The sequence below is a fragment of the Anser anser genome (assembly GCF_964211835.1).
Source record: "Anser anser genome assembly, chromosome: 3".
Classification (NCBI taxonomy): Eukaryota; Metazoa; Chordata; class Aves; order Anseriformes; family Anatidae; genus Anser; species Anser anser.
Window position 1 is genome coordinate 23,312,681 of NC_139722.1, and position 17,309 is coordinate 23,329,989.

The window sequence follows — 17,309 nt, forward strand, 5'->3', positions numbered from 1 at the left end:
CAACAGATAACTGATTTCTCAATAGCAGGTCTTCAGGCATTAGAAGACTGCAATCAAAGTTTAAAATATAGATAATAAATTATTAAAAATAATAAAAAAATACGTTGTGTGGGATCACAGTCTATTGCTTTCAAAAGAAAAAATACTGCATTATTTCAGATACGTATAAATGGCACATTTAGCTATATTATCTCATTTACCATGCCATAAATGCCCCTATTTGTATCTATTAGAAATTTTCTTCACTCTAATTTAAAAGCTGAAACATACAAAGGAGGTTTCCACGCAGACATTAAAAAAAATAATAATGTACAGCTAAGCTGTATCTAAGCTATATCTCGTTATGCTCAAATATTTCCTAACATTCAGCTCCAATTTCTACAATTATTTTTTACTTATTAATGCATTTCAGTAATCAATCACAAAAACTGATTCTACTTGTGTTCATTCTTTCCAAATAACCACCACCTTTATGTTATCTTCAGTTGTTCCTTAGCTAAACTGGTATATTTAACATGCTTATAAATTCACGTCAAAATTATAATAAATTCTTCTTTATATTGGTTTCCAATTTGATCACTATACTTGAAATAATCACCTTTTCCAGCTGCATAGAAGTATGGAAAGGAAAGAATATCTACCAGCACTGTTTCTTCCTTAGTGCTATCAGCAGCTGTTAAACAATGCAGAACGGATTACTCTGGGGTAATGGCACTCTTGGCATTAAGGAAGCCAAGCAATAATCTTAATCTCTCTAGATTCTTTATTCTGTTTGGAAACAGAACTTCTGAGCAGGAAACTATTTATCTTAACTGACTAAAGGGAAGATTTTTTTTTTTTTAAGTGGCATTGATTAATTACACCTGCCAACAATTTCAACTGAAGCTACGCTAAGCACTTTCAGTACTCATTCTGAGACAAGAGAACAGGGACATGATGCTTGTGACCACTGACAGAATGGGGCTGTGTGATGTTCTGTTTAACACTGAGGCCATATTCGTGAAGAAGCAGACTTGCTCATAACTTTTTTCTTGGGTCTGAATTAATTTCTACTACAGTCACTTTAATACAGCTAAGCAGTGTATTTCATTTACACTTAATGGATCTTCTAAAACACTAAAAGGGAAAAACGTGCCACTTGATTACTTTATTCACACATAGAGGATTACTATAACAATACTGATCTTAGGATTGCTGATGTCTTCAGGGAGGCATTACGACAATGTTCTATAAATTCGTGCAACAAAATAAGGATTTAAGTTTTTTCATACTCCAAACAGGGAGTAATGACAGCAAAAAGTAACAAAGGCATTGAAAACACATTTTTCTTCTTGAAATGTCTCCTTGAAATTTTCTCTTGATATCTCATGGAAGTATGTACTTTATTATTGTCAGCCCAAATTGGCAATATGATCCCCCTTAACCCTTCCCTCTTATTCAGCCTCACTCAGCCTCTTGCCTGTCACATGCCCCTAACCTCTTAGTAGGCCTTTCTCCCAGACTCGCTTCAGTTCACCATTTTTTCTCTTATACGGTGGAGAACAAAAACTACACACAGATTTCCATGTGTGTGCTGAAGAGGAAATAATAACTTCAACCTGCTGACTACATTGCTGCTCATGCACTCCAGTCCGTGATCTTTCCTGCATGGCCACACTTCTAACCCTTGTCTAATCTCTCCATCGTGTCACCTGGGTTGTTTTCTGTAAAGCTGCTTTCTACCCTGTCAGTTTCAAGACAGTGGTCATGAATGGCATTATTCTTAGCAAAACTGCAGGACTCTGAATTTGCCTTTGCTGAACTTTACAAGATTCCTGTTGGTCCATTCCTTCAGATTCTCAAGGTCCTTCCGTACAGCAGTACTGCAGTCCAGCATATCAACCGTTCCCCATCATTTGGTGTCATCCTCAGACTTGCTGAGGCTGCACCCCAACCTGTCACTCACAGAATCACTAGCAGATCTTGGGTAATATTGGCCACAGTTTATTTAAGTAGTTAATTACCAACTCTACTACAACACCTCTCTCCCCCAAATTCTGCTACTAGGAATGACAAATTCATGATCTGGTTAATCTTGAACATAGATTAACTACATGCTAGAGCAAAGGTAGACGTCGCTTTTAATCAGAATTCCTTCTCCTCAAGCAAACTATTCTGCGTGGTTCTAAACATTGACTAGTAATTCAAGCAATTGGAACAATCACAGATTTTGGGAAAGGAAAGCTATGAAACATGCAAAATGGGAAAAGAGAGGCTGTATTTATACAGAATAGACTGGAATACATTTGTGGTTTTTTTTTTTTGTTGTTGTTTTCTAGACCTAAAAAGTGAAAAATTGAAAAAGCTGTGTTTACACTGAAGCCAAGCACAGGGAATCACAGGAAATTTTAGGAACAAAGATAGCTGAGATGTGCCAACTGTCATAATACAAAACACCAAAGTACTATGTACTTTCCCATAAATGGGAATTTAACAGCTATCTGGAATATGAATCATTTCACTTACAGATCATTCCAGCGTATACGATATTATCTTTTTTTGAAAAACTAAATTGTAGTAATAATTTATGAAAATTGAATGGAGTGGATTACATTTAAATTTAGATTTTAAAATACATCCTTGACTTATTTATGTATAGTTTGGACCTGAAAGTCATACAAAGTCAGGATAAGATATCTATGCAGGAAAACATAGGAGTGAGTCCACGATTAAATACCAACAACACCAGAGATGGAGTTATGCAAACACTTAAAGGATTCCAATTTGATCTATGTCCTACATGAATCAGTCACACACACAAAGCATGCATGTAAACACATGTTTTGTGACTTACAGGTGTAATTTTTCTTGAAAAGAAGGGGAAGAGATATGAATTATCAGCAGCGTGAGGAATTGAGTACAAATGAAAAATATCTAGCCTAATGATTCACATTTATCTTCATATAACTGAGAAAAAGTATATATAATGCTAACTATCTGCAGAACTGTGTCTTACATTTACCCTTGGACTCATTTACTACAGTCATTGGTTTTAGCTTTCTTTTGAGAAAAATATGGATCTCACAAAGCTTTTCTTGAAATATAGAAATTAGTGTACTCAACTGGACTGAAAGCATAAATTGATTCTACACAAACCAGGGGGTAACACAATGTGATACCTGTTTTCATCTATAGCAGTTCTGAATTACATTCATGCAGGTACAGTGCAGGTGAAAAGCATCTCTAACTCATTATCATTGCTTTGAAATGGAAAGGGCCACTCATAGTTCCCTGGTGTTCGCCTCCTGATTTTCACAGGCTTCAGGTAAGTCCTAAAGGCACCTTTGAAATAAATTTGGTGTATGCTGTCCTTGAAATTTAGGAATACACAACTGGTGGCATTCACATCATCTAATTTTACGAATCAAATTTATCTTTCCTGAATTGCTCTCTGGAGGAGCCTGCATAGTTCCATTGACCTTGTTGGAAATTTAGGATCTTAGACTGTACTCTAAACTGCATCTAAATTAGGTGCCTAAAGCACATGATGTGAATATCCCTTATGTGAGAGAATATAGAGAGGCAAGAAGAGGTTTAGTACCAGAAATACAATCTTCTGCAGCATGAATGTGATAACTCACTTAAATTTAGAGTTTTGTACTCAGAGCTGTGCAGTATTTTTGGCATTACAGAGCTTGTCTGATTTTGAATCAATAAAGACTAAAATGGTGATTAATAACCTTCCAGCTCTAAGTGTGATCCTTTTTATCTACTGAGGTAGATGCATGTATTCGACAGTTCTAAGCATAGGGCTGCATTCAACAATGCAATCAATCTAATACATCAGAGAGAAACCAAAGACCATCACCATTTTAAGAGAAAGAATTGGGAAGTATCGTAAGAAAATTGTTACTTGTACTGCAGCCATATTTTCTGCAACACGTGTTGTGTTCATTACAGGTGGGAATACATCTGTAGAAATAATTTAAAATGCAGATAGAAACCAGAAGTTGGTAGTTATGACTAAGAGGAAAAAATGCTAATGGATAGCAATCTTAATGCAGATTTGTAAAAAAAAAAAAAAAAGAAAGAAAGATAAAGAAACAGACGAGAAGAAAAGTGTGAATTCATATAGAGTTCAAGCTGTTCAAGAGACAGTTTCCTAACTATGAGATCTAGTAAATTGATTAGCTGATTCCCAAAGAGTTAAAAGCTTCTCTGTACATAGTTTTTAAACTGACTTGGAGAATAAACTAGTATTGTTCTCTAGATAAGTCCTGTACTGATTGTTTCTTCTCCATCTCTATACTATTCAAATCCAATTTTATGGCTACTCTAGACAGTTAAACTTCTGGGGTGTTCTGAGGTAAAATATATTTCCCAGTAGTCAGAATAAGAAAGAATCTTTTCCAGCCTTCCACACATAACATTTATAATATAAACAGATTCCTTTGAGATTTGTATAATATTTAGTTTGTATACATTGGCAGCTAAATTATCCTGCATGAACATACCTTCAAAAAAAAAAAAAAAAAGTAGTATATAAATACTAAATACTAATACTATTGATCAGATGTTGAAGTAGTATTTCAGGTAAGTTAAAATGAATGAGTGCTCACAAATATATATCCTTTTGCTAGAAATTATTATATGCAAGTGCCAGGCAATACACTTGTGATATATGGTATAACACTGCAAAAAAAGCTGAGGATGAATAGCCTCCAGCCTCCAGCCCCCACCCCCACCCCCCCCCTTCTTAATGCTTTTATTTTTTACAATATAGATTTGAATATTAGCAACAGAAGAAAGGGCTGAGGAAAATACTACACATGCAAATTTGGTGTTTTGGATCTTCACAGTTGCACTTCCAGCATCTTTTAAATGTTTATCAGACTCAGCCTAGGGATAACCTAGGAAGCTGATGGGTCTTCACAGACAAACCTCTTATGTAGTTCCACAGTGGAACTGATGAACTTACATATACAAAAAAGTAATCCTGAAGCATAGCACTCCCTTAAACAGCACTTCGGTGGAATTATTAATCCTAGGTAAAAAAAGATTTATTTCACTCCTTTATTGCTCTAAATAGCAAAAGAAGTAGTAATTAAAATATGCTCCCTTTGTTATATTTTCTTAAATAAAAATGATGTAATTCTTAATTTATATGATTGAAAAAATAAAGTGTAAGGAATTGAAAAGCTATCAGATTGGAAAAATGCTTTTCCTTCTCATAAAATTTGCCAGAAACAGCTACATCTTGATCACTAATAACTAGCTGCCACTTAGAAGCTAGGTTAGCTTTCTGAGATGATGGTCACTACTTTTGACTACTCTGTATCTTAAGAGATGACATACTGTAAAATTACCTTCACAAAAATGGTACTACAAATATTACTGTTGCAAAATGAAGGAATCAGTCAGGATTGCATGATCAAAGGTTTTAAAACTCTTAATTCAGATTTGATGATCTGAATGTGAATTACGTGATTTTATGCTATTTTTTTTTTTCCAAAGAGATCTGCTCTTCATTTTCCTTGCTGCTGCAGTCTAGTATCTGAACTGAAAGAAGAAAAGGCGATCAACACAACAGGTAGGACACAAAGACCTAGATTTTATCCCAGTCTCTGACAGAAGACTCCCACTTTCCTGTATTTCACCTACACCCCATTAAATTGTCTGTAAAATTGCTGATGAAGAATAGAGCTAATATGCAGCTGATAACTCCACATTCTTTTTCATCAAGGTTAGATTATTATGCTTTTGTCCGTTAGTGCATTACTGTCTTGTGGCTTGCAACATGTTTGAAAATATTTTCTTTAAAGGTATTTTCAGCCATTAAAGGTCTCCAGAAATGCAGGATGTTGTCACTAGTACACTGGTAAGAATCATGTTTGTCTAATGATAGTTGTTATTCCTTTCTTTTTAATAACCTGCTAAGATGAAATTGATGATACTTGAAGATTGTTTTTTGGAAGACAAGACTGAGCTGGTATGTGGTCCCATCACACCTGGTTACTGTGATGCAGATCTTCCTTTTTTTTTTTTTTCTTAATATAATATTCTACCAGATAAATGTTGTGTTTTAAAATGCAGCTCTGGTTTTCTATGCTTTGCTCACAGGAACTGTAGCTGCTTAGGAATCTAATGCAAAACAGCATAGACTACCTACTTATCACTTATTTGTATAAGATAATGAGCATTAACAACCTGATATCCCACAGACCATCAGTATGTCTATCTGAACACAGAAAGACAGTGACCTTATTAACACCGAGAAAGTTAAGAACAGATTCTAAGAAGGATCAGCAGCTTTTCACTATCAGTTATTTAGGTATGCTGCATATAGAACTTCTTTCTTGTAGACCCATACCGACACTGACTTATTGGAAACGCAGATCAAAATATTAATTTTCACTCCATTCATAGAAATGACAATATCAGGGATTATCCAGCCAGCAGGAATGTTTGAAGAAGTGAGGATTAATAAAAGATTATTCAGTTTTGATTTGAGTTCATTTCTTCAGATATGACAAAAGATTGTTGTTCTTCATTACATGCTGCAAAACATACCCACCTATATTCTTTTAATTGACTTTTTTGAAGATAGTGAGGTCAGAGGAATATAATTGTCATTTTATTGTTTGCATAAAAAAAAATCGTGTTGATATACTTTTTTAAAACTTAATGTTTTCAGAGAATGGGAGGACAAGGGATTTTATCACTTAGCATATATATATCACTTAGCATATACAAGCATAACTTATTTTGGAGCTTCTAACTTTTCCACAAAGTGGAAAGTTAGGCAGGGGATGGTGTTTGGTTTTGCTTTACTATGGACTGCCCTGTCTAATCCCCTTGCCTATATGCTCAATATCCTGACAACTTATTTGTAACTCAAATGCATCAAGCATGCTCCTGAACTGAAACTTATCTTCCAGCATAGTTTCATTGTGCCCTCTGTGACAACACCACAAAGCAAGTCATAATACTGTAAAATGTGGATAACCAAGTGAGTCTCCGAAAAAATCCTCCTGGTCCAAAAAGCTTTCCAACAACATCAAATATAACTTAATTTCTAAAAAAAAAAAGCTATCTGTCAGCAGAGCAACATAAAATCATATACAGCACACAATACTTTCTGCATTTAGGATACCTTTACTTTTCATTGGTCTAATAATGTTGTTGCTTGATATGAGGTGAATTCCACTACTTAGCACTGCTTTTGATTAAAAAACGAAACAGAAATAAGTTTTTTTACCTAGACATTGGGTTTCAGTACCACTCCAGAGACCATTTGCCAAGCATTCTCTCACGTGAGAACCAACTAATGTGTATCCTGTGTTACAGGTGAATATCGCAGTGGCTCCATACACTGTTAAGGTTCCAATCTTATTTCCATTTGGTGGAGATGGAAGACCTCCACAGGAGATAACTAGGAAAAAAACAACAGCTTAACAAACTGAAGTATGAAAATACTTTTGATCATTTCTTAGACTGGAAAGCAATAGATCACCTCACATTTTCTCATAAAGTAAAGGTAATATGAATAAATATAAGAGCTGTATTCAAAAGTAAAATTACATAGTAGGCTTAAAATTATGCTTGATTTGGCAATGCATGTTCTAAATCAGAAAACTCAGAAATCTTCACATCTTGACAGCAGTTTAAATACAATTTGGATTTCACATTCTGAAACAAGAGAATTACATGAATGTCTGGGAAGACTGAAATTATATTCCTGGTGTAAGAGTATGTAGAAGGACAGTGTCTGCTCCTTTAAGGGTATCTCATTATGGACCTTTAACAATGCAAGAAGGGATAACAACAAAGGGAGGCAGTGATGGGAACCATGTCTGGTCAGTCACACTGAGTTATGAGACTATGTGAGAATGTAGGAGTGAGTGTTCATTCCAGCAGGGTTATCTGACTGAGGACTCCTAAAGTAGGAAGCAATCACAAGAAACAGACCTCCCAGTCACACTAATTGGTGGGCTAACAAGTTACAGGTGTCAAGAACTTACAAGTTCCAGGAAGGATGAACCTTGCAACTGATAAGATTGTGAACTGGGTGCCCCCAGACTGGGAGGGTGCAGGAAACTACAGAGCTCTGCAAAACTATGGAGAGTGTGCAGGGGGACGGGGACAGGGACAGCACGAGAAACAAAGAGGGGGGATAGGTGGGAAAGGGTATAAAAGTACTGGTCACTTACAAATGGGGGAATCAGTATGCTTGTCTGGCCATGCCCTGTACCTGATCACCTCAGTCTGTCTTATCTTCTTATATTTTCACATTAAATCTTAACTATCTCTCTGTGTATTCCTGCTCTGTCTCTCATGTGTACGTGTGGTGCAAGGACTACGCGCCAGCTACTGGTGAAACCTGTGAGTGAAGACTGGGGACAGTGACTGGACTGAGTGTGGGTATCTCAGTGTCAGGTGAAACCTGTGTGTGTGAGTGAAACTGGTGCCAGCTACTGGAGAGAGTGTGGGTATTCTGCTCCCAGCCATGGGGCAGGAGCAGTTTGTGTCAAGCCAGCTATGGCTGGGGAGGAGGGGTGGTGTGAGTGAAGCAAGTGTGGGCTCTGCACCAGCAGCTAGAGCAGGGCCCTGGGTCACAGGGGGGCAAGTGTCTGCATCTTCCTCAACCTGGTGTGCATGGGGAGCGTATGTGCGTTTGCTAGAAAACTTTCAGTCTGACAAGCTGGTGAGTAGTGGTGGCCTCAGGCCTGGGCTGGGATATCAGGTAGGCGGTAGGTCTGTGTTGGTACACCAAGGGGGAATCGTGAATGTGGCGTGCATGAGGGATGAGTGTATGAGTGCTGTGTGTTTGCAGCAAACTTCAAACTGGACTAGCTGGTAAGTGGGCAACCTGTGATGCAGGCAAGAGGGCCCAGGATCCAGGCAGGTTTGCTGGATGGACAGAGAGGCTGTGCCAGTACTTGAAGGACCCCACTGTGTGTGCTTGAGAACCTAGAGTGCTTTGTGTATGCCTGCACTGGTGAACTTCTACATCTGTCATCCAGAGAGGGGAAAGGGGACACAGCTGTTTACATCCATGTCTTTATGTGAGTCTTGTGTGTAAGCACTGCTGAAAGCTGCCCTTGGCTGGGGCAGCCTGTGTGACCAGTCATGTCAGTGTGTGTGTGTCAGTGTGCATCTGTCTGTCTCGGTGATACATGCTCGGCTTTGCTACTGGTTGAATCTGCAAAAAGGGAAAGCAGCAGCCACGTCCCCCAGCCCAGGCAGGCACAGACCCTGGGTCCCTGTGCACTGGGCCCCAGCAGTCAGGCAGGAGTGGTCCCGGGCTGGAGTGGCTGGAAGAGCTGGCTGTGCTCTTTACCTGCCTTAACCCTGGATACTCTTCATATAAGCTTTCCAAAGATAGTTTAAGTGTTATGTCTTTTTACAGGTTATCTTTTTTAACGTGGTAGTCTGAACTGTTCTTATTTTCTACTACTATTCATAATCATATCACATATATTGTAGCCTATCTAATCTGCTACAAAGTTAGACTTGACCCATTATCACAGAAACCTCCTATAGCATCAGCTGCAACAGACAGCTACTACAGGCATCACAATGAAATTATATTTTAACAATGTTTCAAACTCTAATTGCACCTGTTCTATAATGTTATTTGCTTTTAGAAAAATATATTGATAATGTTGTAATTTAAGATGCAGATCTTAAATTCCTTTAAAAAGTTTCAATTGTATTTTATTATCTGTTAGCATAAACCATGGTTTTGTTTTCAAAAGCCTGTTAACAGCTAAATTTCCTATATGAAACCTCAAGGCCACATTCTTCTATACTTTAAAAGGTTCACTGTAGAAAACAACATGGAATTTCCAGTGTGAAAGTTGGGTAAAATCAAGTACATACCACTGTGCAGTAAACTAGGTCGTAATCAGAATAGATGTGATTGAAACTTCTTATGCATATAAGGTTTCCAGAGGTGGATAACACTCCTTATAACGATAATCAAGTCACATTAATGTCATTTGCAGAACAGTCTAACATTGTAACTTCTAATGCTAAACTGCTGAATATTAACTACAAATACATATGTTTAAAATATTTTTTTTCCTAAAACGCAGTAGAATGGAGTGTTCTACACATCTTGTAAATGCTTTACTATTTTTAATTACAGTGATTGCAGAAACAATAACTAAACTACTTGAATAATGAGCCACCTCATAACTTGTTAGGTAGCTACTTAGCATATTGTTAAACAAATAAAATGAATACACCAGTTAGGTCCCTCATAATCTAGAACTCTCTTAATTTGATAATTTGTAACTCCTTTATAGATACTATTCACAAGTAGATATTGATACATACAAAATAAATCTCCCTTAAACCTAGCTACCTCGAAGGAGGTTGTAGGGAGGTGGAGGTCAGTCTCTTCTCCCAAGCAACAAGCAATAGAACAAAAGGAAATAGCCTCAAGTTGCGCCAGGAGAAATTTAGGTTGGATATTAGGAAAAATTTCTTCACTGGAAAGGTTGTGAAATATTGGAACAGGCTGCCCAGGGAAGTAGTTGAGTCACCATCCCTGGAGGTATTCAAAGGATGTGCAGATGTGGTGCTTAGGGACCTGATATAGTGGTAGACTTGGCAGTGCTAGTTTGGACTTGATGATCTTAGAGCTCTTTTCCAACCTAAATGATTCTGTGAAATACTTTATTGTCAGTGTTTCAATTATCTCCTGCTGCTTCTGAAATATAATTTTAAACAGATAGGATCTATATTTGTATAACCAACTCTGAGCATGACAGTGACAGACAGGAAGTAAACAGTAGGCTTCTCAAAATACTCTGTAGTGTATTTCTGGATCTTAATGATCTCTATCCAATGAAAGTGGTACTGAACAACTCTCTGGGGATGAAGTTTGCCATAATTACATCCTAATCAGTCCTCTCTGAGAGGGCAAAATAATGTAACTGCCTTATAAATAAACCAATGCATCTTTAATCAACAACTCCTAGGGGTTTCTGCACATACCTAACACTTTGCTTTTGCATCTCATATGGCTCAACCCACATTTACTTTAATATCCAGTAATTGTAGAGGTTGGTCAAGAAGTAGCTTTTTAGAGAGCTTTCACAAGCTGAATAATGCTTGTGTATTAGGCAGCAAACACAGAAGGTTTTTAGTATGTGTGCACAAAAGGAACAATTGCAGCTAATAGAATCAAAAACTCATTAGTTTTAAACTTGAGATGAAAATCCATGTAACTATTACTGGTTTATAAGACATATACAACAGTTTCCTTATTTTTCCAACTGAGTATTTTCAGAAGAACATTTTCTCAAACCAAAACTAATAGAATAAAACATGCCAACACAATCCCACAACCCATCATTGTTCAAGAAAGATCCAATACACTGCTTTCAGGCACTGTTTGCTATTACAAGTAGCTCTCTTAACCTTGTTCTAAAAACATCTTAAATAATTTTATTTTCTGGAAAATATATATCATTTTTTATTATTTGTAGTTAAATGGAGTGCATCCTTTTGTGTCTTTCCTTTGCTCTTCTTTTCCCATACCAGCATTATTCTCTAATATTTCCTCTGCAATCCATGCCTTAGGTTTGTAGCCACACACTTCCCATTACTCCTGAAAAGGTTGATTTTTTATTGGGAGCTCATGCTGAGGTGAGGAAGATTGGAATCTTCACCCCATTATAGGAAAGGACAGTTTTAATGGGAGTACGTTCTATAATCCTGCCCAGAACTACTAACATAAAAAAAGATATGTCTATATCCTATCTATACCTGCCTCTGAAAATATATCTGAAGTACTTGTATTAATTTACTAGATACTCCACTACTATGAAAAAATGTTTCATAAAACTAAAATTGGTGGCAGTATATTCCTATATCTCTGAATTATTTCTTGATCCCAGAGATGAAGGAAAATTATTTATGAGGGATTTTTTTCTCTTTAAAAAAAAATAAATTACATAAACTCTTTAATTTGGTATAATCAAAATAATACCCATCTCTCTAGATTAGTGCAAACATATTTAATCTGATTCACGACCACCTAATTCTAGCTGATCAGCAAATGCCTAAAATGAAAGTAGGCTCAGAGGAGATGGACATGGGTGGTGTATTCATGAAGCTCAGGGAAGAATAAAGGGAGTGTTGAAAGGTGTTTCAACTGTTGTGAAAGGTGTTTCAACTGTTGTGAAAGGTGTTTCAACTGGTGTGAAAGTGTTTCAACTGTTGAAAGGAAAGCTGAACTTAGCACAAAGGGGATCTTTTTTTTTTTAAGATGACTGTGTCTGTTGAGTGGATCAGCTGGCTGTGTAAATGGCCTTTCCTGAGTAAATCAAACAGCTGTCTTCCTGAGACTGCCAGACCAGCATGGGTAGATGTATAGATTGCTTACCCACACACGAAGTATAAAACTGAGCAATCAGTACGATTAATTTTTAAGACAGCAACAGGCTCAAGATGGATTTAACCTACATTTTCCTTTCCAGGGATTAGGGATGCCCAGTGTTGTGACGGTGAACATGTAAAGAGTGGTAATAGGAACTGTGTTTACATTGTGATTCAACTGTATATTGCAATTGCTGTAACGTACTTGTGTTATGATTTCAGTATATTGCTGACTATGCTGCTAAATTGAAATCCTGTGTAATGTCAAATATCTTCAAATAAGTAAATTTGGCAGTAAATATCTATCTAAATTTCTATCTAAATCTATCTTTCTAATTTCTATCTAAAAGAAGCTGGTCAGAGTACAGGGCTCTGATACTAACCTGCAGTTATCTTACGTTCCAGTTCAATTTTCTAAATATAGGCACTTCGTGCCATTTGACACTCTACAGTATCCTCCTTACTGTTGTTTCAGATCTCCTATATGCAGTGGGAGACTGATGTTCCACATTTACCTTATGTGGATGTGTAAGTACTACCACAACAGAGGAAAAGTATCTGTTTTAAGGGTGACAGAACTAGCTGATGTGACAATTATCCTCTCTAACCAAGGCAAATAACACCCTGGAAAAAAGGAGAGAGAAAAAATGAAGTTTGGGGGGAATTCACTAAGGCTCTGAGACTGTAACCCCTGGCAACTGTATGAGTGCACTGATGTTCTCTAAATCCTTGAACATCTGAAGTTAGGACTGACATAAGTTATGATACATGTGAATGAAGACCTTATTAAATATAAAAGCTTGTGTGTGTTTCTCCAAGTGTACTGTTTCCACGTTTCATCAAGACATCAAGCAATATCACCTTCTAATATAACTCTAATCTGAAATCTTCTAAAGTAATAACATTACCTCCTACTATAATCTGAATACTTACCCGCTAGTTAAATAAATCCACAGTCAGAAACAGACCATTGTTCAGACTGATCTTATTATTACTTCTTATTGTACTTTACACATAAAGAATTTGAAACAACTAATTTTAACAAGTAATTGAAAATTTCATATTCTGTTATTCACAGGAAATTGATAGCATAAGAACTTTTTTAAAAAATAAAAGAAATATATTTATAAAATAAAATATATGTATTAAAAAGTATAGTAGATTCTATAAACAAGTATGCTCCTTACCCTTACAACTCGGCCTTTCATTGCCTACACTCCAGGTTCCATTAGACCTGCACTGTATGAGTCTTTGACCCAGTAAATAATATCCAGGACTGCAGCTGAGCATGACTTGAGCTCCATACTCATTCAGTGACCCAGAAATCAGTCTCCAGACAACATGTTCTGAAAGCAGAGTCTCTATGCTTGGACAAGTTACAGCTGTGAAGAAAAGACACTTAAATATTAGCATTCTACCACTACATTTCTTCACGGAAAATGTCTTGCCTTACTGGCAGAAGTCTCGCAATCAAAAACTGAGCACACCATAAGCATTTTTGAAATACAAGTTCTAGGAAAATAATGAATATCATATAATGACTATTGCAAATTAGGCAGAATTATGTAGTACATTTTCATTTAGAGTGATGCAGTGGAATAAAGACAGTCATGCTCTAACTATTTATTTAAACATTTCACAGACAAAAAAAACCTACAGTGGTTTTAAAGTAAAAGCAAATATTGCTATGTAATTTTTGCAAAAGCTCAAGTGGTGATTTTTTTTGTTGTTGTTTTGTTTTGTTTTAATTGTCCATGCTATTTGCTTTAGAAAAGCTCTAACAAGTTCTTAAAACAGGTTGTCAGAAAAGCTGTTAACACACATTCAAATGCTAATTAACATAAAATGGTATACTGTGGGTATTCAGGAAAATGATTACATTCCAATTTAGAACACTTGCCAAAAAAAATAAAAAAAGAAAGGTTTTAAGGTGTTTAGAGTGATTTCAGTTCTGTGGCTTTTAGTATTTTAGGTTTTGTAAGATAATGCAGTTAGTGCATGTAAGTAAGAACTGTGGCTAATGTTTTTCATAAGGCTTACGATAGCTATCAACCAGTTTCAAATTAATGCTCTGCAATTCAACATAAAACATGGCATATTTGATATTTAAGATATTTGATATTTAAGATATTGACATGAATTATGAGTATGAATATGTTATGAAAGAGACTAGCTCAGGCAATTACTGAAATACATAGAAAGTGATAAAAAATCTTGTAAAAATCTAAAAACTAGATTACCACCACTTTTCAGAAAGCTTTAGTAATACTACAATTATATCTTTTCCAATAGTTACTTTACCCATGGCAAATTCTAGCGTCTAAGAAACATAGCACTGGCAACATAGCATATATGTGAAGATGTGCAAGAACTTATGAAAAGGAAATCATCTTGAGAACTTTTCCAAATGACAAGTTAGAAAATTATGTTGAGTTGAAATTTTAGAATATGTTTTTACATTTTTTTCAGTATGTCTTAAGAAGGATTGCTAGTATAGAATCAAATTGCAACTTAAGAGTACTTCACTTTGTCCTTTATAAAAATATTCTGAATAGTTATAAACAGTTTCCTAGGTTAAAGGATGACTTCCTACTTCCTAATTTAATTTAAATTGATACCGGTACTAAACTATGTTTCATAGCTACTCAAAGATTACTGTCTATTAACCAAGAAACAGTTCTTTCTTATTTGTTCTTAAATATTATAAGCCCATTAAAAAACTTCACTTAACACCTCAGAGTGAAAATCATGTAAGTCTGTCAGAAGACTAAAATTATTCTAAATAGGCATTTAATACCCTGATAAAATTAACATTTTTATCGCTTCTTCTTTCAAGTAGTAGTTTTATTGAGAAATATGTTTCTTTCAAAGATGAAAGCAAGCTTCGTATTTAGTCTAATAGTAAAAAAAAATTAGTCTTAATCATAGGGATATCTTAAGACACTTAGAGATAAGAGGCTCAACTATTTCAGCATATGTAAATGAGCAACATAGACAATTCCTTTTAATCTTGTACTGGAGTTAGTATGTAATTTATTCTATTCTTTAGCTACAAATACACTTAGAATCTTGTTGCAAGCACACTTTACAAACTATCAGATCTCAGTACACAATTGCACAATTTCTACTTGAAATTGTAACTAAGTACAGAATATACTTCTAGCTCCAGACTGTGTTGATGTAATCAACACAAGTCATTGCTTGAAAATTTGATTTATTATTTTCCTCTTCCTTTTGGAACAAAAAACACTATTACGAGAAGCTGGATTTAGTGCACATAGATTATAAATCTACCATTTTAGCTCTCAGTCTCCCTCTTGCAAATTATAGACTGGGTAATTGTCATTTACATACACAAAACTGTATAAGGGATGATCTCAACTTCCTCCAGATGTGAAGATGTGCTAGGTATGTTCTCCTAGGCATGTGTTTTAGAGAAATGTACGAATAATAGTGTTTTACATAAAGTTTAGGTCAGAAAAAATAAGTAGCATTTGAAATTATGATTAAAACTACTCATTTTAATGACATGACAATCTCCAGAAATTGGTAATTTTGAATAGGATCAAAAGCAGGGAAGTTGTTCTAAAATCTCCGATATATTTTCTACTCAAGATATTGATTAATTCTCTCTCTCTCTCTATTTTTTTTTCTGGTTAATAAATACATTGAGCTCTTGATATTTTCCTAGAATCTGAATACCAAAATACTGATGCCTCCCTTTTACTGAGTAGCTTTCCTGTCCAAACAGGACAGAAATAAGCTTGCCAATAAGCTTGCCTTTGCTTATCTTTACATAAGTCAAAAAAAAGTACATCTCATGCTGATCCAGCAGTATCTTAAATATTGTGACTCTAAATATTATTGTTTCAAAGAAAAAAAAAAAAAAGAATGTATAGGATGGAAAAAAAACGCCTCAGTTACAGGAGCTAGCTATTCGAATTTGGAAATGAAATGAAATCTGATGATATTTGATTGTCATTCTTCATTGGGTCGTTTATGATCACAAAGAAACAGAATGGGCATTTTTTTTCTTACTGTATTGTGAATTTATAATGCAATTTATTAGAACTGTATCATTCAAATATAGCATTTTGACTAAATTCACTATTCGCTTAAAAAAAAAGGCAAGATTAAGGTTAAAGCAAGTATATATCATGAAATAAAAAAAAATAATAAAAAAAGAGAAATTAGTATGGTTAAAATTCATAAGTATTAGTAAAATTAGAAGATTGTAGGAAAAAAAATCCTATACACCACAGAATCATAGAACAAAGACGAATAGGATCACTGGAGCAAGTTGATAGCCTCAGTGTGCTAGCAGAAAAGAAACGCCTTGAGCAAAAAAATCAAGCATTTCTTGGTGTTCAACACAGTGAAACAGAAAGGGCTTCCAAACATGGCATCAGTCTGCCAATCCAGTCAGCTATGTCAAGTCAATCTGTTATGAGTCTAATGTATCTGGACTAATCTAAAATGCTTAAACTAATTAATATTTTTATAACATTTTACTGAGCTTCACTGAACTTACTGACCCTTAACAAGCACTCCATGTTACAGACCCAACCTTGAAAAAATACTCCAAAAATTACTTTCTGATGTCAGGATTTATTAGAGAAAGTGTTAAGAGAATTATTGGCTATGGTCTTCTAACAAAAATTCCACCAGTTAAGCAATACCTGATACTTTGCCTGTTTGTATTAACAAATTTCTTTTTGTACTTGTAATAAAATTGATTTATTTCAGAACTACTTGTGATTCATAGTTGTATAACTAGACATTACCCAAACATTGAAAATTATTGAAAAAAAAAAAAAAGCTTCTTCTAAAATTTCTAACTATATTGTAATTAATTTCTGGATAAAAATCACATAAGAAGAAAAAGTTTGAACCATCAGTTATAGCTCAGCGCACCATGGCTTCCAAAAATACCAACAATG

The 17,309-nt window shown here is 35.4% G+C and overlaps 1 protein-coding gene across 14 annotated transcripts in view; it reads right to left on the reverse strand.

Moving 5' to 3' along the window:
• CSMD1 (CUB and Sushi multiple domains 1) overlaps positions 1–17,309 on the reverse strand; it is a 1,157,973-nt gene that overhangs the window by 69,554 nt on the left and 1,071,110 nt on the right. For 13 of the 14 annotated variants that reach the window (XM_083828025.1, XM_083828024.1, XM_083828021.1 and 10 more), the window contains 2 exons: positions 13,557–13,751; positions 7,238–7,411 (listed from right to left, as the gene is read on the reverse strand). In XM_083828025.1, the coding sequence (XP_083684151.1) occupies positions 7,238–7,411; positions 13,557–13,751 (369 nt within the window). The remainder of the gene's footprint in view (positions 1–7,237; positions 7,412–13,556; positions 13,752–17,309) is intronic. The other variant, XM_083828026.1, reaches the window with a different exon arrangement.